Genomic DNA, 24676 nt, shown 5'->3' with positions numbered 1-24676 from the left:
TTAAAGATTAAAGATTAAAGATTAAAATTAATATAAAGATAATCAAGATTTAGATTAAAATTAAGATTATTACTAAAACTAAGATTAGGATTAAAATTAAGATGAGATTAAGATTAAGGAAAAGATTAAGATTAAAATTAAAATTAAAATTTAGATTGAAATGAAGATAACGATTAAGAAAGTTTAAGATTGTGATTCAAACTAAAATTAAGATTAGGATGAAGACTAATATTTGAATAGCTATTAAGATTAAGATTAAGATTAAGATTAAAATTAAAATTAAAATTAAAATCAACATTAAAATTAAGATTAAGATTAAGACTTAGATTCATGTTCAGATTAAGACTAAAATTAAGATTTAGATTAAAGTTAAAGCTAAGATCGAGATTAGTATTAAGATTAAGATTAAAATTGAGTTTAGGATTAAAAAAGATTGAGATTATTATTAAGATTAAAATTAAGATTAAAAAAAATATAAATATTGGTATTAAGATTAAGATTAAAATTAAGAGTAAGATTAAGATAACATTATAATTAGCATTAAGATGATGATTAAGAATAAGATTAACATTAAGATTTAGATTGATATAAACGTAATTGTATATTATTATGCAGAAAAATATTGTATGGTAGTACGAGTAGATTTTACTAGATTTTTTTCGGAATACTCATTTAATTAATTTTATTTCATTTAATTTAATTTAATTTAATTTTATTCTATTTTATTTTGGCTCATTTAATTTTAGTTTTTTATATTTGGTTTTATCTTATCACTGAAAAAAGCCATTTACATGAAAAATTCTAAGTATTTAATATGATTTGTATTTTAAAACCGCTTCCGAAAGAAGCTTTGGACATCCTTCCATTGAACTTAAAATACCTCCAAATTAGACAAAGATCATTACCCAACTAAGGTAATTATTTCAAACTGGTTGGTAACCTCACTCACCAAACGAAAATGAAAAATTGTTAATACAAATTCCAGCAATTAGCCACAAATGACAAAACAGCAACTCCCATTCGTTGTGCCCTATTTGGCACTCTACGCCAGCGACTGCAACTAAATTAGTTTTAAGTCTCTTATGGATTCCTTCATTATTCGAAATCGCCAGCCAGCTAGCTCGGTCATAAGCACATTTCAAATAATATTGTAGCAACGCTCGAATTAACCGAATTGGGAAAAACAACGCTGCGGCAACGCTACGTTATAAATGGAGCGCATTTTTGGCGAACAGCAGCAAATTAGTCGCACTGTTTAATTTGTCAATTGTGGATTTGCAATTACGATTGCATATTTCGTGGCACGCGAGTGAGTGAGCGGTGGGGACAATCGCGTACTTATTGGATTACTTTTTATTCGGTTGGCGGTTTCATTAAATCTGTATGGTGTAAATAGAACTAAACGTACGTATTAGGCCATACGAGCCCGCGTAGCCTATCTACAAAAAAAAAAAGTTGTTTTGAGTAATAAGAACTTGTAAATAAGAAATACTGTCCTTTACTGAAAAGTTCATTGCACCTATGTGACGTTACCTATTATAAGGAAAGGGAGCTAAAAGGCGTGCCTCGGGCTATTATCGTTTCGGTTCGAGTATTATTTTTAATTTTTTTTTTATACTCATTATTTTCATCCATACGTGGCAGGCAAGCAAATTCGAACATGCAGCAATACTGAATGAAATAAAAAGAGGCCGGCTCAATGTACTTAATTAAGGCCACCATAGAAGCCAGCACTGATAACATTACGCCTGCTTGGATCTTCAATACGAAACTATCCATTAGGTTCCCGACCATGGAAGAAGGGGATGCAGGACCGCCAGTAGTAGAGGGGGAATATCCATCTACACTGATGGTCCATAGATGGAACAAGCATTCGGAGCGGGTGTCTACTCGAAAGACCTGCAGTTCAACCGGTCCTTCCGTCTACCTAACGACGGCAGTGACCTTCAAAGGGAGATCTATGCTAAGATAGGGCGGCTAGTATTTTACTTAGTAGTAGAGCTCCAGAAGACAAAGCAGTCGCATCAAGACATCGGACATCTCAATTAATTGCAGAATGTACGAGTTAGCTTATTAATCTAATTTTAACCCATCATAGCCATCAAAGAGAGGGTTGGGATATAATTATACTTAGTTCTGTAAATTGGTCAGTGATAGAAAAAATTTGTTTTTTGGAGCCTTCGGGGAATATTTTATGGTGGTCTGAAAACGTTGAATACTAAAAGAGTAATTTAAAAAACTGAAAATAATAAAATGTCACTTATTTTAATATCAAAAAGTTAACGTATCCCCCCTTATAAATCCCGAAAAAGACACTAAAAAAATTATCACGCGTTTGATTGATTTTGGGTAGTGAAATTTTACCTGTAAGGGTTTATTTGCCTTGGTAGCTCTTTAGACTGTCTTTGATTGCGTCGTCTCCAAAAACCCTAAGCAAAGTTCTCGTCTAGTGCTTTCAATGCTTGAGATAAATAGCTGTCTAATAATGAAATCCTGCCAGTGATACCTTATATTTACGGCACATACAGCGATCGGCGCTCTAGCATAGCTCATTCGCCACTATGTCTCACACCCGCGGGCTTGCTTTTTTTTCTGGTATGCTTGCATTAATACTTTGGGCTGTAAAACCACATACATATGTTTGCACATTAAGGTGGTAAAAAAGGTAAAATCAGAGTTTTAATGTTCTCAGCCCCTGCGATTGTTCTACAACGAAAATAAATATACTTGTTTTTCAGTTATTATAAAAAAAGTATCTAGAGGTCGCTCAAAGCGCTCAAAGTTTCCCCATGCATTTTATATGAGAAAAAAACATTTTTCATAGAAATGGTATAGAATTCTTGAAAATCACTATTTTTCTATCGGAAAACTCTGTTTCTCTGCAGGAGACCTCAAGTAATAATACCCAAATGTTTATTTAAACATTTTTTAAAATTAACTATTATTTTTTGATTTCGAAATAAAAGAATAGGTATTTGTTTTCGATATAGAGCAACCCCAGAAGAGGAGAGCATTAAAATTTGGGCTTTCATTTTTCCACATGCATTTTTGAACTACCCTAATGTAGATAGACGACTGAAAACCTAAAAACAATTCATATTTGTTCGCATGTACGAAATTTCACATCTCTATTGCAACACGACACAACGCACACACAAACACACACACACACACACACAAGCGCACGCATTTCCATTTTCGATTGCATAAAAGCTCGACGCCGTAAGTGGCAGATTTACACGAGAAAAATCACACGAAAATGTAATAAGAAAAATGCTAAAACAATAAACTTATGTTCACAGGGAGCATGTTTGCTTGCAAGAGTGTGCAAGTGTGAATTTGCACTTTTGATACGTGCAATTTTTCGAGCATATTCAAGCAATATGCCATCCGTTGCTGTTACACTGTTGCATGCAACATATTGCCGCAACACATAAAATGCCGGCGCCGTGAATGATTTGCGGCATTGCATGTCACGTTGATTATGTCCCTGTAGGGAAAATCTTTAGTTCTGAACTGGTGCGCTTCTAGTACATTTAGACCCCCAGTACTGGTTCGCGATAAATCTCTTTTGCATGCCAACAACTAGCGAATTTAACATGGCGATGTCCTAGGAAGTGTCAATTGCCCCACGCTGTATGCCTTTTTCGATAGTACCGAACTAGTCCTAAATTCTACAGCTCCGAACCAGTTCTAAAATCGACAGACGAACGAAAAAAGTATCGTGATTTTTCAATCTTTTCGGTTTTTCCGTGTGTGCGATTTTAATTATTTTCATACATTATTTACATACCTTTGGCTGTAGTTGAGTTTGAGAGGTGCTTATTTTGAACGCGTGGGTATTTAGTTACTATCGGACTGGTTCGTTTTTAGCGTTAAAGATCTTGTACGGAACTAGAAATTTGATTCACTAGTCCGCGGTTTCCCTGCAGGGGTTTTACACGTACTATATTTGTAACATGTGAGCTTGTGTGTGTATGTGAGAGATTTTGGAATATTTTTTGTTTTTATTTGAAAATTTTTGCTTCGTTGTAATGCTGAAGTGTGAAGAATTAGCAACTTAGTGAAGCCACTCATTGCTAGGCATTAATTACGATTGCCTAACAATTGACTATGCAATCAGTGATGGAAATTTTCAAGCAATGCTGAGGTTTAAATTTTTTTGTTGTGTGTTTATAGTATGACTGATACATATTTACTGCGTCTGAATATGCTAGTGACCTCATTGTGGCGATTACTGGAAAACTTAATTTCAAAGTTGATGTGTTTAGTCAGAATTAAAAGAGATTAGAGTGTCAGTGAAGAGCAGTCTGGCATAGTGCATGTTTTTAGTTTCATCAAATTTCAAATCACCCTATACCGATGAAAAAAGTTCTTAAGTAAAAAAAAATACCTTTACCACACATCTACAGGTAAGGTCTTTAATTTGACCTCTAATTTTTGAAATTCCTTTACACACATGTATTTCAATAAACTGATGAACTTATATGAATTTGATTGTTGTTCGAACAAATGGCAACCCTCCTGAATAAATGAATAATTTTAATGTATCTTTGTAAACACGTAGCAACCCTCTTCAAACATTCCAAATGCTCAAACTAAAGGTTTCTTAACATTCTTTTGTTTGACTACGGTATTTTTATATTTCATATACTTTTTGTATTAGTTAATTAAGTTAAACCTTTCAAACAGGTGGCAGGCCTCTTCAAAAGTATTTTCAAGCTTAATGCTTGTTGATTCTCCTTCGCCTGACATTGCGATACATATTTAAATTAACTGATGAATTAAGTGGAATTTGATTTTTTAAACATGCGGCAACCCCGCTATATACAGTTCAGAAATAAAAGTTTTTCAAACCACCTTCACACATATGTTAATAATTCATTAAACTTACTAAATAATTTCAATTTAACTTTTTAAACAGGTGGCAACCCTCTGTCAACATCCCAAAGATATTCTTAGCGTTCAAACTAAGGATTTCTTAACTCTCCTTCGTTTGACATCCATATTTTGATATTTCGTATAACTTGTGTATAAGTAAACTAAATTCGACATTTCAAGCAGGTGGCAGCCCTCTTCAAAATATTTTCAATCTGCATTTTCTACAATTTCGCATTTTTTGTATACGTATCGAGGAAAATGTGCAACACCGGCAATAAAAAAAATGATTAAAAACAACGGTAGTTTGTAGCCACTTCGCTTTTTATCTGCGGCATCTTCAAAGCAAGAAACGGTGCTGCCTTCGTTGGCAGGTGGCTAAGTGAATTCAAAATAAGGTGATAACAGGAGTACATATAAAGAAATTTCATGTATTTTGTTTTTGCTTTAGCGGCATCAAATGGCAAAATCATGAGGAATATGTGTCGAAAGCGTATACAAATAAATCAATTCACCAAAGTATTGAAGTCAGAAAACCATAGAAAATTTCACAAAATCTGGCTAGTTTCTAGATAATTGAAGCTGCTGAAGAAATAAAATCACTGATGAGATAGCCAACTTTAGCTTGGAAATGCAAACCAATGAGCGGCACAACCTCTATAAAATAAAAAGTTCTAAGCTAGTTCTGAAAGCCACATCAAATTGTTGATGGACCCAACGAGTCCAAATATTTCGATTACCATAGGTCAGTTTCTCAAAGTCTGGTCAACACTAACTGCAGATTGAACCTCGTTTTCGACGTGTTCGACCCCATAACATATAACAGGGAGTCGATAACGCTATTTAACCTGTAGTTAGTGTCAACCAGACATTGAGAAAGTGACCCTAAAAGTGCAAGTTAGCACGAAGATAAAGACTTATTAATGCAAATCCTTTTATGCCGATACCCCGGTCTCCCGCCAGATACATATATCGCCTTTGAGAATATTTCGGTTTTCAGTCAAAGTCGACTCAAATATTTCCCATAGGTTGGCCTCCAAGCGTAGGTGAAGCAGTTGGAAATTCTTGATTTTATAGCCTCATAGGAAAGAATTTCAAGAAAAAAAAAATTCTTAGTGAAAGCAAGCTTCTAATTTATTATCAAGGCGCAATTAATCACTCCACCAACTCTTCAGCTGACAAGGAAAACGTAATAGAAAAAATATTGAAAACAAATTTGAAAGACTACAAAACATCAAAAAATTATAAAACAAACAAACTAGAATTGGATTTACACAGAAGAAAATTTGGAGTTTTTGGAAAATTTTTTGATTTATACGACAGATGGATACGAATAGAGATAATCAGCAGAAAGAAGAACCACAGGATGGGGAAAAGGATGACGACGAGGACGCACAAGCAGAAAATAAACACCAAACGGAGAGAACTAACGCATGTCCATCTCCAACTGATAGCTTAGATCGTGCCAGCGAATCGGAAAAAGACACAGACACCGAGGATGATGAAGGTAGTTTGCACGTTGTGTCCAGCGTAAGAGAGCTAAAACCTCCGCTGGCTGTAGTAATTCTAAAGGGCACACACACAACAAGCACGCCCACGGAAACGTTGGCGAGTATGACTAGCACTGCGAGAATGCAAAAATACGTAAACTTCGAGGAGATAGTTGAAGAACTCGACATACACACGCCATCCACGAGTCAAGTGGTGGACAATGTGAGGGAGTATGTTAAGCAGATCGAAAGTCGGTTGGAGGATGAAGAAACCACTGTGTGCAACTCACCGCGACATGCAACATCACCACAGCCCAGCGCTGTACAAATTGTAGAGCTTCCAAGAGAAACGCTTACATTGGCGACCATCAAAGGCGCATCGCAGCCGAGCTTTACCGACAAACCAAGCGAGGAGAGCGAAATCGAACGCACCGCAAATAACGAAGTGGAACGCATTGTAGCTGAGAATTTAACGCCAACTGCTATGCGCGAACGACCCGATTTTCATCAGGTGGAGCGCGAAAATCAAGAGATCGCCGAGCGTTTTAAGCAAATCATGGAAATGTTTGACAGTTTCACCAAAAATCTCGAAAGTCTTGAAATGCCAGCTATAAAAACCGCAGAGAAAAAAGAAGCGGAAAAGTCAGCGTTGCCATTGCGCAGGCGCCTAAGCTTCAAGGGTTTACACAGCGTTGAGTTGGCTGCGGCCGAACATGCCGGCGGCGTGAGCAGCAGTAATGTGTATAACGAGTTCTGTCTAGAAGTGCATGGCGATCGCAAAGATAATGCTGCGTTAGCCGCAGCGAAAGGTAAGAGAAAAGAAGTAGATTGATTTTAGCATTAAAAACAACAAAGAAATTAATTTGCAAATTGCAGAAACCACGACGAAGCAAAGTCTTGCGCACAAATTCTACCACCCATCTAGTGCCGGTAGTAGCGCGCAACCGCGAAAGACTGAAGCCGCTTTGGATCCAATGTGTCGCGACATAGCCACCACAGTCAGTGGCCTGGAGTTGCTCAGTGAAGAGCCACAACCGTGGTCGCACACCACAAAACCGCGCGCGTTAAAGCTAGGCGCACAAGACACGCAAAGTTTCACGACCATCGGTTGTCAAACATCTGCCGACTACTTGCAAGCGCAAGCGACTTCCTCAGCCAGCACGTCCTTTTGCAATTTACCATCATTGGCGAAAGACTACTCACCGACTGATGATGGCATTGTCAATGCGCTCATTATTGATAGCATAACTGAAGCATCCACCAGCTCGAACGCAGCAGCTGACACCCGCTTATTCACGGATGTCACTGGCGACAGCGACGTTACTGTCATAAAAGCGCAGCGTAAAATTATTGCCACATCCGATCAGTTGGCATTGGTGAAGATACGCGAACCCCCTACAATAGTTAATTTACCGGATGATACGAACGCGCCGCGCGTCACCTCCGTTGTCAGCGATGCCACACCGATCGATGCGCCCTGCGAACGCACCTACCACACCATACACATCGAGGCCAACTCCACGCCCTCGTCGAGTGAGTTGCGTCGCGCGCCATTGTGCTCTCGCCTCTGGAATGTTTTTACCGATTTCTGCGCCGCTGTCTGCCTTTGCCTACAGGTTAATAAGGATTGTCTTTTCTGTTTGGGTTTCTTTATTGCATTCGTTGTAAGCGCTTCATTTTTGACGGCTTTCTTCTATCGTACCTTGAGCATTAATCCACATCTAGTTCAAGTGCCAGTAGCACCGCCACACATCGCCGGCCATGTGAACGCTTTGCAAAATATGCAATATGATCACCCTTTGTAAGGGCTGTAAATGGGTGGCTGTTTGCGGAGAGATAGAAATAATTAGTAGTAGAGCTTTCACCGCCAGTTTGAGGGTGCTTGTTATGTGAAAGTTTGCGGCTGAGCTTTTGAACTGCAGGTGTGGATTATGTGTTGTGTTAAATTTTTTGTACTTCAGTTTGATCAGTCTATGTGCTTTGTAAATGTATGTATGTGTATGAGTTTATTTTCGGATAAGCATGCATTCTTGTTCTTCCTCGCATATGTAGGTGTATGTATCGTAAGCTTTTTCTTGTTGGTATATCGACTTGCTAAAATTTGTCTTATTTTACTGTAAATTGTTAAGTTATTACTTTTCTAGTTTGTGGAGCACACAAATTTATGCTAATTGATAACATATACATACATACATACATACCACGCATATTTGAAAGACCGAGGGACGTAATATTATTTGTCATTAGAAAGCCCACTATTCATGGCTAGCGGAAAAGGAGATGGAAGCAAAGTTATGTTTTGAATAAATTTGTTGTGAAAAACTAACAACCTAAATTAGTTTCTTATTAAAATTTTTTCGAGGTTATTTCGGCATCAGTATCTAAAGGCTGGCAGACTTCCTCTAGTTTCAGTTTCCTACTTCTTTGTTTTTTTAATTTTTCTGTGGCGAATTCACCATTGTCATTTAATTTTAACACGTGAGATTTAGTTTTCTTTCGCGAGTTTTATTTTTGGTACCCCAATTTTTATTTTTATTTTTGCACCGGAGTTTCACTTTTTATTTTATACACGGGAATATCATTTTGTATTTATGTATGTACATATATTTTCCTTCAGTCAGTGTTTTCTATTTAATTTTTTACTCATATTTTTTGAACTACCATTTATATTAAGTGAAATTGCTCTTCTAATTTTCATCAACTATTCCGAGGACCTTCCTTGTTGTTTCTGTTTCTTTAAAGTGCTCCGAGTACACTGTACATCTCACACGAAACTCACTTTTACCTTTCCTTTTGTTTTTTTGTTTGCCTACTCGAAAAACACTTCAGACACAATTCCTGGACAATGCACACAACAGTGACAATGAATACAACCAATTATCCTGAAGTACTATATCTTGTTGCATCATTACGCTGCTCATGGAAGTTGAGATTTTCCAAAAAAGCAGCAACACATACAGACACAAAAGTTGATGGAGATGAGCTGGCAACAGAATTGCAAGTCCGAATAATTTCTAGTTTTTTTTTTTTTTTTTACTAACTCAAGTACTCAGCTTCACATACACATAGTATACGAAGTAAAAGAGAGTGCCTGCCACTTCTGAGAACTTTTCGTTTTTAGTTGTGGCTTGTTCATTTATCAGTAAACCAAAAGTGATATGAATGTACATATGTATTGAGAATGGAATGGAGAGGAGCAGCCAGGTAGAAAGGTAGTTGAAGCTGCAGCTGTAAATTGGTTGCCGCAACAACTGCAAAGGACTATACTCGTGAAACGACAGGCTGACAAGTGAAGCGGCGATACAAAATATTTGAGTTGGCATACGAATTGTTAGAGATTATAATGCATATTGGAGTTTTAATGTAAAATGGGTGTTTTATTGCCTTAATTTGTCTGAACTAAACATCGACTCATTGTAACGAAAATCCCTTCAATTATAAGCATATTTCTTCTACTCCCTTCATCAGTACGTCAAGTTCCCGAATATAGGCCTACATTACTCCATCCTCAATAAAGTTTTCTAAACAGCCTGCTTGCATATGAATAGAGCTTAAGGAAGCTCCCGGGGAATGGAAAAGCATGGTAAATTGTTGACATCAAGTCGGGCCTAGAGTAAATATTTTCAACTGTAGGTTGATATAGAAAGTCCATGCCACTGCTCAGCGGCTTTGATTATTGGCTGACGTGCAATAACTGACTTTGAATGAATCGATGAATAGAAATCCGGCTACTTGGAAATCATATAGCTATTTTGCGAAAAATCTGCAGAAATGCGCGAAAGACAATGCTTCAGTGAATATACAAACGATAGGAAGTGATCGTTAGCGGAGAATTTTTTTCTGGTCCAAAGATTATTGACCTCACCCACCAGATCCACTCTAATGTCAGTAAATTGAAGCTCACCAAGAATCATTAATTTTTTGTTAATGAAATATTTAGATTATTCCAGTAGAATCTTTTGAGATATATTCTCATTGCCGAATATATGTAATAGGTATCGCCGAAAAATGTAAAAAGATAATACCTAGGAAAGGCCAAAAAACGAATTTTATTTTCGAAATTGCCTTGCAAAAAACGTTTGGTTTTAAAGTGGTACGATCTAATGTCCATAGATTTTTTTTTCTCCAAAAAAAAGGAAGCTTTTCAGGATAATTAGCACAACAAAAAAAATTTTTTAATGGTAATGCTACTGCTATTTATATCGAATATTTAAAATATAATATGTAAGTACTGATTGAAGTTATTGCACAGTGGTGACCACATAATTGGGGACCAACTATGCTCGAAAGTTTTTTTTTTTATATGAAATAGAAGTTTTCCTAGAAATCGATTAAAAAGTTGTTAATCCTACTGACCTTTTTTTAAATTTGATGAATTTGGTGAAGTTTATTAAGTACGCCGAGTTTGATAGAAATTGATAAATCGGTTACCGGGGAAAAAAAAACTCATTTACGGTCATAAGGGGCGCCGCCACGCCCATTGTCCAAAAAATTATAATAATCTAATTTTCAGCTGAGTGGTTATTGCAATCATCGGCTTTAAGTGAAATAGCTTCAGCAGTTACGGATTTATTGTGTTTATGTAAATTACCGTTATATGGTAGGTGGGTGTGGTTATTGTCCGATTTCAAAGATTTTGAACAGATTCCTCAGCTAGACTCTATGCAAGGCTCGGAGGATTTGTGAAGCGGCTACTTACAGCATTTCAACATAAGTGGCCGCGGTCAAGTCCACTTTCCCAAAATTACAAAGTAATATTACTTTTTACCAAAACTCTACTTCACGTACTAATTTTCAACAATTTGAATCCAATTTTTACTGAAATATCGTAGTTCTTGTATTTTTCAAAAATACCGTTTTATGGGAATTCGGCGTGGTTTTAGTCCCCTTTGGCCTATTTCCAATACCAACCTAACTTGGATAAAAGGCCAACCTGCATGCCAAATTTCATAGAGATATCTAACTTGTTGCTCCAGTTATCGGGTACACGGACGGACGAGGACAGATAGATATGGCCTAATCGACTTCTATATTCATCTGAGGATTTATGTATGCATTTGTCGTATATCTATCTCGATTCGTTTTGGCTGCTACAAACAACCGTTATGTGACCAAATTTATAATACCTTTGTGCCCAAGCGCGTTCGGTTATAAAACTAATTGATCAAAACTTGTAAAGAGTAGTGTCCCTAATTATGTGGCCACCACTGTGTATTGGAATTTCGGGCAGTACTATCGAATTCGAGTTGTTAAAATTTTTTATTTCTATCGATAGTTTTTTTTAGGCGGAATTCGATAAATTTGTCGTTGGTGTAGCTGATATGTTTTTGTAAACATATACATATGAGTCAAGTTTTCTCAACTGGGCCCAAACTTAAGTATCAAGAATTATCAAATTATTATTTTTTTTTGCTTTTCAGTTCCTTTGTATTATATCTTTTAAACTTAGTTCATTTTTATTGTTAAGAAGCTTTAAGTCAATCAAAGGCAGAGTAATTTTTTCTTATGCAAGTAAAATTGAACGTTTAGCGCAAACAATGCCTTTTAAATTCTTTTCTTAGCTATATGAGAAGCTAGTAAAAAAATAGATTTATGAAAAAAACATAATTTTTTATAAAACAATAATCGCCCATTTTAGTTTGTTGCCCAATAAGCTCTCTAACCGCTGTCAAAAAATCATAAGATTCGAATGAATGGTTGCCGAAATATTTCAGGCTTTTAGCCTGCTTAAAAATTTGTTTGCAAACAACTCTTAAAAAAAAAATTAAAATTGGCTCAAAATCTTTGGTGTCAATATTGCACACCATGTTCACTTTCAAAATCGGTCAATGAAATATAGAAAATCGAAAAGTCAACTTTGGGGGTGGCCCACTTTGAGTAAACTTGACTCATATCTATTTATATATGCATATAAGTGGTTATCGATTTAAATAGCGAACAAATTTTAAATTTTTTTATCGATGTGTTTCTTTATTAATGTACTTATCGACATTTTGCTCCGCATACAATGTTCTTTCGGAGGCGGCGTGAACGATTTAGATTCCTCCATTTGCGTGAGTACAGAAAACGTACACCAAAAAGTATAAAATTTTCATCACTTCATCAATGAACTTTTATCAAATTTATGAACAATTTAAGTAAATACATATATAAAGCTTTATTCTCCTTAAACGAACTTATCAGTACCATATTTAAAAGCATTACATTTTTGCCTTCCGCACAGGTTCTTACAAATATTGCTGTCTTCTACTCTTTCTTGTTATGGGTCTCATGTGTTTCTGCTATACAAATTTATTTAAACTCCATTTCGTTATATAGTACATATAGTGTAACTACAGCAGTCCATCCACCCATACAAACGAAGCCAGTTACCAAAGTCAAATGCATTTGCATTCTTACTTACTATTTGTTCATCATACGCCCCAACGCACAGCGCCAACTTGCCTTTGCCATTTTAAATGCTAGCGTGATTGCCGATAGCTATGTAAATGCACATACATACATATGTATATGCATATTGACAAATACATATGCGCGTGTGTGTGTGTGTGTGTGTGTGACAATTGCATTTTAAATTTAATTTTATTTCATTCCATTCGATTCTGTATATGCATTTTGCTGCCACTTTTATTTCTCTTTTCTTATCTTTGGTCTTAATTTTATTTTGCTTCTATTCAAATTTTGTCGTGCAAGCAAAGCAAGTGCATTTCCTTTTGCATTAGTTGGCAATTTTCTAATTCACTTCTAAATGCATGCTAAATTTTTATTTTCTGTTCGAATTTTTATTCAAACTTGCATTATCGAAACCTTTAAATATATACATACATAAATACTCACGCTTAGATAACTTTGAGGGAAAAACACACTCATTACTTTTTGCTAGTCGTAAAGCGATTGTTTGCCTTTATTTACCTTCGGTACGTAGTATGCTGAGGATATGCAGTTATTCGCATAATGAAATTGATTCGATTACTGAAAGGTGCTTTTATTTTATAAGTTTACGTTTATTATTTTTATCTGCATGCCATTTGAAATAGTTTTATGAAGCGTTATCCCTATTTTCACCTTCAATTTTATGAATCTTCGAACTGTTTTTTATCTCAATTGGAATTCAATATCATGATTGAATTCACTAAAGACATATATGTAATACTTCTATATTGGCAGTAAGCTAACTTCTCAATGTGTAAGCATTCCGAAATCAAAGCGAGACAGTCTAGTACCGTTTTTGTCAATGGATTGTGTACTTGAGTGCCGTTTTTGTATATGTGTTGTGTACATGTTTATTTATAAACGTATGTATGTATTCCTTTTCTTTCGTACGTGTTTATTGATATTTCTGTACTGTAGTGTTTTCGGACGGTACTAGCTCTTACTGCCAATATAGGAGTATTACATATATGACTAAAGAGAGTAATTCGGGTATGGCAGGGTGAGTCAAAAGGCATATTTTTGAATATAAGGATGCGGTCCAGACTTACATCAAACAATCACTGGACTCTGCGGCATACAAACCATCAACCGCGGGCAATGAGCTTCGGCTGAACGTGAGACCCGCGTTTTTCTGGCCCAGTTAAGGTTTCGGCTCATACTCTTCTCCCTCTGTCTTAACCCCGTCGAAGCAGTATATTTCCTGCGCCTATCTTTAGTTAAGCTTGACGGCAACGATTAATGAACGAACCAATTTAATCGAGGCTTAGTAGTACCGTTACAGCAGATACTGGAGAAATAATTCATTGTCATAGCAGAATGTTAGAACATTGTTTTCTTTTACAAAGATTAGCAACATTTTCTTGGCGATTAACATTTAGCGAGCCGAGTTTTTTTTTACCCATTTTCCTCCATCTTTATGCCTAAACTAAAATCCTTATATGCCCTGCACACGCCCACATATTAAAGGCAGAAGCACACCTCTGTTTTTGCACACATCAATAACCATACGTTTTTATTTTAATCACAGCCCACACGGCTATCATTTTTCACCTAAGCTAAGGATAGTGGAAAATATCTGCAAAACGGTTGCATACTCATAGGCGGGTAAAGTGTGGTATTAAGCGCTGATAAATGGGTGAGTCGAAGTAAATAAATATAGAGAGCTTAACTGGGCGGTGTAATGGAAAAAGAATTTTTATATATGTAACAAAATGTAAGTATGTATGTATAAAAAAAATGTGGTCGAAAGCTATTGGTAGTGCTTTAAAACTGGGAACATAAATATGTATGACTAGCAACAAGGCTCGTAAAAGTATGCAGCAAAAAAAGTTTAAGCTTTGCAGCATTAAAATAAAAATAAAACATTTTATGGTCGCGTTAAATTTCGAGGTATTTTTACATATTTTCAAACGAGTAATTTCCATATAAGAGCGCAGTTACACACGAACGTGTACGTAGCTTAGCGTAGAAGTACGTAGAAACATATCAAGTTTGCTGTTGATAGAAAGAGAGAGAAGCAACGTCGACGTCACGGTCATGCGGTGCTGAGTTTTGGTTAACACGCTGACCCGTTCTCCGTTTTTATGTCCGTGGGTAACTGCGCTTTAAGATGCTGGTAGAAATATTTCAGTTTAAAATTTTTTTAGATTCCTATCAACATAAGTATGTATGTATGTATGTAGATAAAAGCTTTTGTTTTCACTTCCGCATTTAACACTCCATTTATATTTACTGTCAAAGTCACTTTGGTAAATTCAACTAAAAATAGTCGGCATCTTCCTTAATATTCATGCGAGTATGAAAAATTTGTATCCTCTTTTTCAAAGCCTTTTTTTTTTGCAAATGCACACTGCTGCCGGGCTTACTGACGTTTACACTTTAAATGCATTTGACTCAATCTAAGTAAAATATGTAGATAATATAAATTTTATTTTCCATTCCATTCGCTTTGTATTCAATTGAATAGAATTGAATTACATTTTACTTTGATTGCTATTTGGCAAAGTAAAGAATATAATAAAAAAGGGTAGCATAGTGGTATGAAGAGTGCGTATGTATGTATATTGGAGCAGATGTGGTTACAAGAAGAAAGCGTGTCGATTTATATTAATTTTTCTAAGTGAAAAAGGGACTGCTATGCAATGTATCGAGACAAAGAAATGGAGGAAACAATGTTATAGTATAGCATAGGAAGATTTTGCGTGTAATTCTAAGCAAATTTTCCACACAAACCAAGGGTCTAAAATTTCGAAAATAGGTTTCGAAGAAAATGCTGCACCCTCTGTTGGAAGTTTTAAGAAAAAGATAATGGCATAAATGCTTTCAACATAATACCAAAAAACTCCTCTTAGCATATTTTTATACAAAATTTAAACACTTCTTTATGACACCACAGCAAAATGGTTAGAATCCCATTTGATAGGAATTACACGTAGAATCCTTCTGTGCTATACGCGCATAGTCGAAAAAGTCTGCGCCACACAAATTGACCCACCCTTATGTATATACATATCTATGGTCATAAGCAATAACCGCCTAAGTCGACTTACGATTGAATTGAGTTATATATGCTATCGTATTATCCAACTACTATTCCAAGCGTATGCAAATACCCATCTTGCCAGCTAGGATATTTAAAAAGTTATAGAGGAAAATATTTTGGTTTCCCTATAAGGTTAACATTACAATACAAATGTTAATAGGTACGTTTCTTCTCGCAATCAGGTTTCTTGACTTAGGCGGTTATTGCCTATGACCACACATTCATATACATATGTACATTAGACCACGTAAAAAAAAATCGGCAATGCGATCGGAGTAAGACTCAAATTTTAGCATTTGGTATAGTAATGATCCTCCATGAATCTCCCCTCTATAGGACAATTGTAAGAAGTCCCGCGCCGAGCCTTTAGTTCGACCATAAGAATTGCACGTAAGAAAATGAGTTCTAGAATTTCGATTGTAAGCGACATTCTTTATTCTTAATTTTATTTTCGATGCAAAAATGCATCTAATTGCTCTGGCACGTTTCTGCATCAATAATAAAGTTTTGAGAAAATGTCGCTTAAAAATGTTGGCGGTTAGGGCTCGATATGTTCCTATTAGACATATTCTGAATGTCGAAAATTTGAAATCGTCTCGATTTCAATAATTTTTTCGATACTTTTTAACGCAAAAATTTACAAATCTCGCATTAAAATGATTTATTTCATATCGCTGCTGCTTCTTCTACAGTTTGCAATTAGAATATTCACTCTTTTGATCAGATATAAGTAAAAAAAATATTTGCCAAATCGAGTCGATTTCAAAGTTTCGAATTTCACAACATGCCTGTATGTTTTCTGTCAACAAAAATTATCTTCCGTTCTATTCTGCACAAAAAAATTTCGTTCCCTGAACATTTGGTACTAGGGATGTGCGATTAATCGGTTAATTAATTTTTTGTTTAATCATAATCCTGTAGCTCGTTTCTGTAACAATTCTCTGCCATGCAGAACGCGCGAGTTAAAATTTTTGGGCTTCCATGTTTTATTTTTTCTCTCGTTTAACACGCCTAAACTTATACCGTTATCACTTCTATGAAATTTCTAGTTAAAATGCGTTCTTAACAATCACATAAAGCAGTCTTTAAACTACCTGAGAGTTGTTCTTCTCGCTTTCATTTCATTTCATTTATTTATTTGGCTACTTTTTGCTTTTGCTTGCTTTTGCTTACCTAAATAACATCTATGGGCACATTCTAATTATTTTTGTTAAATTTGTTAAACATTTTATTATTTTTTCAATTTGTTATTTTTTCAGCACCTTACGCCTTTCTTTCTATTTTTATTGTTCGTAGTCATGACAAATATGTTTGCCGCTAAGGTAATGCTTTATGTTTTTTATGCTTAGTAGTTGTTAAGGCAAATAATAAAAATAATAAACGATACCTTTTTCTATTGCTTTCGATACAGTTTAATTTTGAATTACATTGAAATTATGCAGTGATTTCCAAGCTTTCGATATCAAGTCTCGTGGTGGCAAGGAGCTTTAAATGTTTTTTATATTTCTTCAAATATTTTCTTTCCAAAATTAACTATTTTATTTTTAGCTACAAAAATAAATTAAATAAATATTAGCGGTAAATTTAAAAAAAAAAATCCAACTATTGTAATTCATTAAAGTTTATGTAAAAGTCTAATAAATGCGTTTTATAGTATAATTGTGTTCAAATATTTCACTAAATAGGGATTCGGTAAACAGGAGGCATTAAGAGCTGACTGTGATCTAAACTTAGTTTAACTGCTTCAGCTAGCTGATTAAAATTAAGATTAGTTAAAGAAATGAATGCAGTTTACGTGATCTAAGATTTAACTAGCACTGAAAAATTTGCCTTAAGAATGCTCGCTTTAGACTAGAAACTACTCAAATATTGAAAAAAAAATTAATTTAATTTTTTCCTTATAAACTGTATTTATATTTAATTGGAAAATAAAACATTCCTTGCCCTGCTCAATGTTTTTCAGCACATTATCAGCATTGATTTTTTTTAATTGTCTTCTTATTTTTTATTTTTTTAATCTATGGCAGCTTTTTAGTTTTTCAATTTCAGCTAAACAGCCAGCTCATAGATTTTCGTTCGCCTTAATTGTGTTTAATTTTGAATTTCAACTTGATTTTGACTTACTAAATGCAGCAGTTTAGCTGTTTTTTGTTCTATATTTTGTAGCTACTTTATCTGAGGATCGAAAGCCGAAGGCAATATTACAATAGAATCACTGATTGATGAAACAAATGTACATAAAGCAACCCGTTGGAGGTAAAAAAAAATTACATAAAAAAATAATAACCATAAAAAATCACAAAAGCAGCATTAAGCGTAAATTCAAAAAAAAAAAAAACGTAAAGGAAGTGATAAATATGTCAGTAAAGATATCGATAAATGGCACTAGTATCGAAATATTTTCGAAGATAATATTGGTAATATAGACAAATATGTCGGTTATGGTACTGATAAATAGACCGTTTGCCCTAGCAATAAATATGGCTGTATTGATATCGATAAATTTTGATAAACACAAGTCTAAATATATCGATATATCGATTGTATCGATAAATATGCCAGAAATGATAACGTTAAATAAATCGTTTACTATATCAATCAATATGTGTATATGTATGTTGATCATAATGTTGACAAACATGTCAGCAATGACATCGATAAATATATTATATCTGTAACAGTAACATCGAAAAATAGGTCGACAGTAATATCGATAAATCTATCAACAATTAATATTCCAGAAATAAAATCGATACAAATTTATATCGACGATGATTTTTATATCGATAAATATGTATCTATGTAAATCGGTATTGCGCTTTGGTGTTTTTGGAACCGATCATCTTTCTACGGAAAATTCGTCCACCAAACAAATGCAAACAGTTCAGTTATATCACCCGCCACCCCCTCTGAAATGGATCGAAATAATTTTTATTGAAAAAATGCAAAAATATAAACTACCAAATCAAGGATGTTCTATCTTTTGGTGGTATTACCGACTTGCGGTATTACCGACCTATTATGTATTCGTATTCTGAGGATAAAAATACGTAACTTTTGTTTGAAGCCTTTTTCTTCGAGGTGCCTTTTTCAACCCCTAAATGACCCACTCCGGACTGGTCGAAACCGGAAGTCGGGAAAACGAACAAAAGATCTCCGTCTCCGTCTCCGACTTAGTAATTCATACTGTTTCGTTGTCGAATAAAAACATTTTGACTCATTTAAGCAGTCCAGGACGATTTGAAGTTCGACGGTCATTTAGAGATTGAAAAACGTACTGCCGAGAAAAAAGTTTCAAACAGAAGTTACTTATATTTATCTCCAGAATCCGAATCTATAGTATCAGTATAATAATAATATAGTATAGTGTTAAAAAAGTCCAAAATATCTCTTTTAAATACATAAATTCCCGCTGTTATGCTTTTATCTTCCTTATAAGCGAATGCACCATTTAAAAGTCTTATTTAAAGTAATTTCCATTTAAACTTCTAGCTGGTTTTTCACTTCTGTGAACAATCAAACTTTAAGTTGACGGATATAAAAAAACCAAATTTATTATTATTACCCTCCACACATTTTTAATCCTTTTTTTTTAGTGAAAACAGTCAAAAAAGCCAGTCTTTGCTATCTCACTACTTCGAGCTTTTACGGCACTATTATCTATCTCTGTCTCCCTCTTTCCGCCTCTAATCACCCCAAAAAAAAAAAAAAAAAACATAAAATTATTAGCCTCTTGCTAAGTTGGCACGAAAATGCATCTGAGCATTGCAATTACCCACTAACCGAATTGTAATGCTGATGACACAATTACTGGCACTAAAAATTATTACTTAATGTGTATTTTCATGTACGTCGTTGCAGCTTTCGCAATTAACAACAATTCCACATTCCATCTTTCATAATGCTACATACATACATATTCACTTAGCTACAATACTTGCATCTTGTGATGTGCACAGTGCAACAAATTTGGAATGTGGGCAGCGTATGTTGCAGCTAAGCCAATTGAAATTATAAAAACAGCAACAATGCAAACAGTTGTATTTATGTGCATACAATACAAATACAAAACAAACAAAAAAAAAAACAAAACAAAACAAAAAAACAAATCGTGCAATAGACATTTTCAGTTGTCATCAGCCTGCATTTTTTTTTATTGATGTCATAACATTATTTCGTGCAACATTGTTTAATTTGTTATTTGTTGTCTTCTTTTTTGTTTTGTTAGTTTCTCAACTGCTGCTCGAGTGATGCGGTTGTCTTTGTTGACAACTTTGGCAGATGTGCATTGTTGATACGAGTACTAAGTAGCTGCACTTGTACTAAGTTAGTTTAGCATGGCTAGAAGTAAATCGTAGCTGCATGCGCATAAACACACATTACCGTAGCTACTCTGCGTATCTTGTTACATTTTCGTGGCATGCATTTTTCATTGCTTGTCACGCAGGTCCAAAATAAATACATCAACAAAAATTAAAAAAAAAAACTACGTATCGCTACCCGGGTTTGGAAAAATGTATTTCTTATCGCAAAAATTTTAAAAAAATATTTTTCTCGACCAGCTATAACTCTGCGATTTATGAATTTATATGAACAATTCTCAATAAAAGGTAAAATTTACTTGATTTCAAGTAAATATTTTGTCGAATCTCTGGTTGCGATCCCAATTTTTTTTATATTTTTACGTAGAACAACCCTAATGTACATACATAATTTATTTACAAGCTTTCAGATCGGTTGACGACTGGCTCCTTTTATGCTAACAACAGTGTCTAAATTAATAACAATTCCGCTCAATCAATTCCAATACAGTTGACTGCATACTTAACGTCAAATATTTACAATGACATCCTAAATCTGGAAAATCCGAAAAGCCACAACGAATTTTGATGTATGTATTAATAGTTTAGGTCAAAATCGCTTGGCTAGCTACTGCGCCAATCAAAAAGAAGAAGATTAGTAATTTAGGTATTAAATATTTTGAGTTTTTCCAGACTTTTCCGCTCGCAATTCTTATTCCTATAAAAGGTAAAATAAAAATTTATTTATTTAACTTTTTCAATTTCTTCTGCTATGTATAAGTACATAAATGTATTTGAATTGAAGAAAATGGAAAAACTTGCACTTTCAAAACCTAAATGCGTCTTCTTTGCTTACCTTGTGCTTGTTTGTGTGTATGCCTGTTTATCTGATACATTTTATCAAAAGGCAACCATAATTGAATAGTATATTGAACTATACTGACTAAGTTCCAAATACCTTTTGAGCAACATACACATATTTGTACCTATGTATGTATGTACTGCCCGTCGCGCTCCAATTGCACCCCCAAGTTGCTTTCACCAATTTGCTTTCACAACTTTTGCTTAACAAATTTGGACAATTTGTTCCAACCTTCACTGTTTTTCATATAACTTATCCAAATATTTATGTACTTCATTTTGTGTAGGTGCGTGTGTCTATATTTACATACATATGTATTTGGCTGAAAAAAAAAATTCACTTTTCTGACAGTCGCGTTGACATGCGTCCAATACAATTAAGGCAAATGGCAAACAGAAATATATATATGTACATGGTTATCAACTTTGCCATCACGCATGCTTGCATGTACATATACATATAAGTATGAGCTTAATACATACACATTTATGTAAAATTATCATGTAAAATACAACATTTTTTCGAAGCCCAAGGTGAGAGCGCCAAAATGGCTGCGGGCCAAGAAATACCTGGCATGAGCTCTTGCTAGCCGAAAACTTAGTTAGATAGCTCATGACATGTTTCCGAACTTTCAAGCACCCACAATAAAGCAAGCTTGTTAAATTTCTTAGCTTAATAAAGTCTACGCTAGCATTGCCGAACTTGTTTGAATGTACTTAGTTGGACAAAGTTATACAGAACTTAAGTGCAGGTGGGTTGGCACTACGAACATAATATCGTTTGACTCTCTACCTAATTTTCATCCATGCTTTAGTTACTGCTTATACTTCCGATAAAAAAAAAAAAATATACTTTTTCTTCTCTACATATTCATCTCACGATTCACATACTCATAGTACTATTTGATGTAGACTCTATATCAGCGATTCCCAAAGTGGTCCAGGGGGACTCCCAGGGATCCACAGGAGACTCGTCGGTGGTCCACGTTGTCGTGTAAAAGGTATGGGGTTCACGAGTTGTAAACGGGGGTCCATGAAAATTTATCTGGTTTCGATAGTAAAGAACAAAAATGTTGGCTTGGCTTTACCCCATCAATGTAGGCAAGCAATACCCAAAAAAAGAAAAAAAATTAAGGCATCAAAAAATATCATATATTTCGGTGATTTTAGACATGCTGTAATTCGGTGCGTTCTAATCTTCAGATTTTCGGGATATACATTTATAGAAGCTACGGTTCTTATACAATTCTGATAGATAGCGCAAAAAAATATGTTTGCAAAGTTTTTGCTTTTTTTTTGGTCAACGGGCTTTAAAAAATATTTCAGTGGCATATGGTAAGTAGTGTATCTAATGCAGCGTTGGGCAGAGAGAGCTTTTACTCTGCTAGCCTCTATACAAAATATATAGAAAGCTTAAAAGGGCTTCGCCCGCGGGCAAAGCAGTGCCCATCTGTGATTTAAAGACAGTTCGCAAAAATTCTTCACTGAGGAATAAAACTTCCATCGTGCTCCTCACTACAACTCCATTCTAGAGTAATCAATTTTGATTTACTCTTTTGTGAGTTAAAAAAGAGCGATCTTCAACTTTATTTATCGTAATATACATACATACATACTTACCTCACCATCACTCAGTAATTTTAATCGTATTGAGAAATTATTTTATTTTTGATGGCTTTAATCCGTTTTCAGACACGTCAATTCCTGAAAGCAATTTTTATCGCATTCCCTTTTGTGTTTTCTCTTTGCTTCCACATGCCTCAAGTTTTATTGAATTCAAGTCCTTGGTTTTTTAAATGGGAAGCAACGAAACGATCAAAAGAGAACAAGAAAACTTGAAACGAATCGATGGTACGCAGGTATCTGTACTCTTCGCCTCTCTTCTCACCTCCTTCGCCAACGAACGAGCAGGCTTGCAAGCAAGACTTGGCGTGTCTGGAAGGGGACTTACGTACTCTGTTTTAAGAAGGTTACTTGTAAAAACTTGCATATTCCATCGTTAGATTCAATCTTCAAATTTTTGGTGAGTTTCGGGAATATGGTAGAAATGTAGCAGCAGGGGGTCCACCGAAACTAGTAAAATTTTGAAAGTGGTTTACGAAAAAAAAGTTTGGGTCTACATCCTAATCCGCTTCTATTTTGGAGCCATCGCTAAAGATTTTATAATCAGTAAGTTCGGTCACAGAATGAGTTAAACTCGAACTCACAATCAACTTCAGGGAACTCAATATACATATATTTTAGTACCTTCTCAGCAAACGCAACACTTATTATTGAGTACTGTTGTTCGAAAACGAAACTGAGGTATGTTGAGAAGACTTTGTTACGGGAAAACACCCCTTAAGAAATTTCAGACTCTTAAGGAGCCATTCTGCCTCTATCGAAGGAATGTTATAAAGAAAAATCGTATTGCTTTTAATTGCATTTTCGTGATTTAGAATTGACTCACTAAAATAAGACCTTAGCTGAGGAGCTTTAATTCAACTACAGAACTGTTTCTATTTCCCACGGAGGACCATAAGTCAGGTTTTGTTTGAATTTTTAATTTTTGCATTTCATTCATTTAATGTACATATGTAAAGTCAGATAAGACCTTCAGTTGGAAAAATAAATAAATGCATACATACGTGCGTAAATAAACGCATGCACTCGTGCCTCTGCGTTTCTTCTAGGCAACATGCGTATTTTTTATATCTACATATGTATGTGTGAATATATGTATGTACATATGTCTGTAGAACAATCGCTATGCTTTGCTGCATTTGATGACAAATGAAACTCTGGTCTCAAAATTTATACGTACATACATCTGTTAGTACATAGATATTTTTATACATTTAAATAATATATGTCTGTGCACAACACAAAACGTACGTACAGCGTGGTCCATACAGTGGCTTCTTTTTTAAAATCCAAGGAGAGGAAAAATCAATTTCTTGCGCTATATTTTCGGTTCGTAGTTCAAAATTGGCATTTTGTGTTCCCACTTCACTGGAGGCTTCGTTTTTCACTCAATTTCAGTATAAAGTAATCAAATTTGAAGGAGACCAGGTGAGCATGATTTTTGTATTTTTGTTTGTATTAAATTTTTTAGTGCAAAGTGCAGAAAAAGTGGCAATTTTGAAGAAGATCGATTCTCCTGTTCCAGTTAACAAATAATACATAATAAAAGCTAGTTGAAAACAATTGAAGGGTTCCCCCAAAACGAAAAAAATTTAACAAGAAAAATTTGGAATGTTATAGAAAAAATTTCAAATTAAGCGAAAAATGAAGCTTCAGTGAATTGTGAATAAAAAGCGACAATTTGACCCAGTGTGCGGTATCTGGCTCGTAGCACCGCATTCTGTTAACCCAGTTTTCCAAGACCTTGGTAACGGTTTCTGACTCTATCTCGCGAATAGCTTGTTCGACATTTGCCTCAAGGGCCTGAATCGGTAATGAATTGAACAGTTCCTCACGGCACCCCACAAAAAATCGAATGCCCCCAAATCGCAGCTCCGAGGTGGCTAATTGACATCGCCGAAACAGCTGATAACCCTATAACCGAAACTTGGCGCGCAAAGGATCGATTGTAGCATGGGCGGTGTGTTTTCATCAAAAATCATTATTTCCCAACGTTGCTCAAGCGTAAAGCGATTTATTTAGTTCTACGGAGATATGATTCTGCCTTT

General features: G+C 35.0%; 2 protein-coding genes across 7 annotated transcripts in view; both read left to right on the top strand.

Annotated features, from left to right (window-relative positions):
* Positions 1–24676, top strand: part of LOC118735860 — a 548047-nt gene that overhangs the window by 355646 nt on the left and 167725 nt on the right. The gene's annotated exons all lie outside the window — the stretch shown is intronic.
* LOC118736425 lies at positions 6202–8198 on the top strand. Its single transcript, XM_036466520.1, has 2 exons — positions 6202–7177; positions 7245–8198. The coding sequence occupies exons 1-2, from the start codon at positions 6202–6204 to the stop codon at positions 8171–8173; spliced, it is 1905 nt and encodes a 634-aa protein (XP_036322413.1). The 3' UTR covers positions 8174–8198.

The sequence above is a fragment of the Rhagoletis pomonella genome, unplaced genomic scaffold (assembly GCF_013731165.1).
Source record: "Rhagoletis pomonella isolate Grant_MI unplaced genomic scaffold, Rhpom_1.0 Rhpom_scaffold_00003, whole genome shotgun sequence".
In the NCBI taxonomy this organism is placed as follows: domain Eukaryota; kingdom Metazoa; phylum Arthropoda; class Insecta; order Diptera; family Tephritidae; genus Rhagoletis; species Rhagoletis pomonella.
Note: the sequence above shows the minus strand (reverse complement) of the source record. Positions and strands in the feature narration are given on the sequence as shown.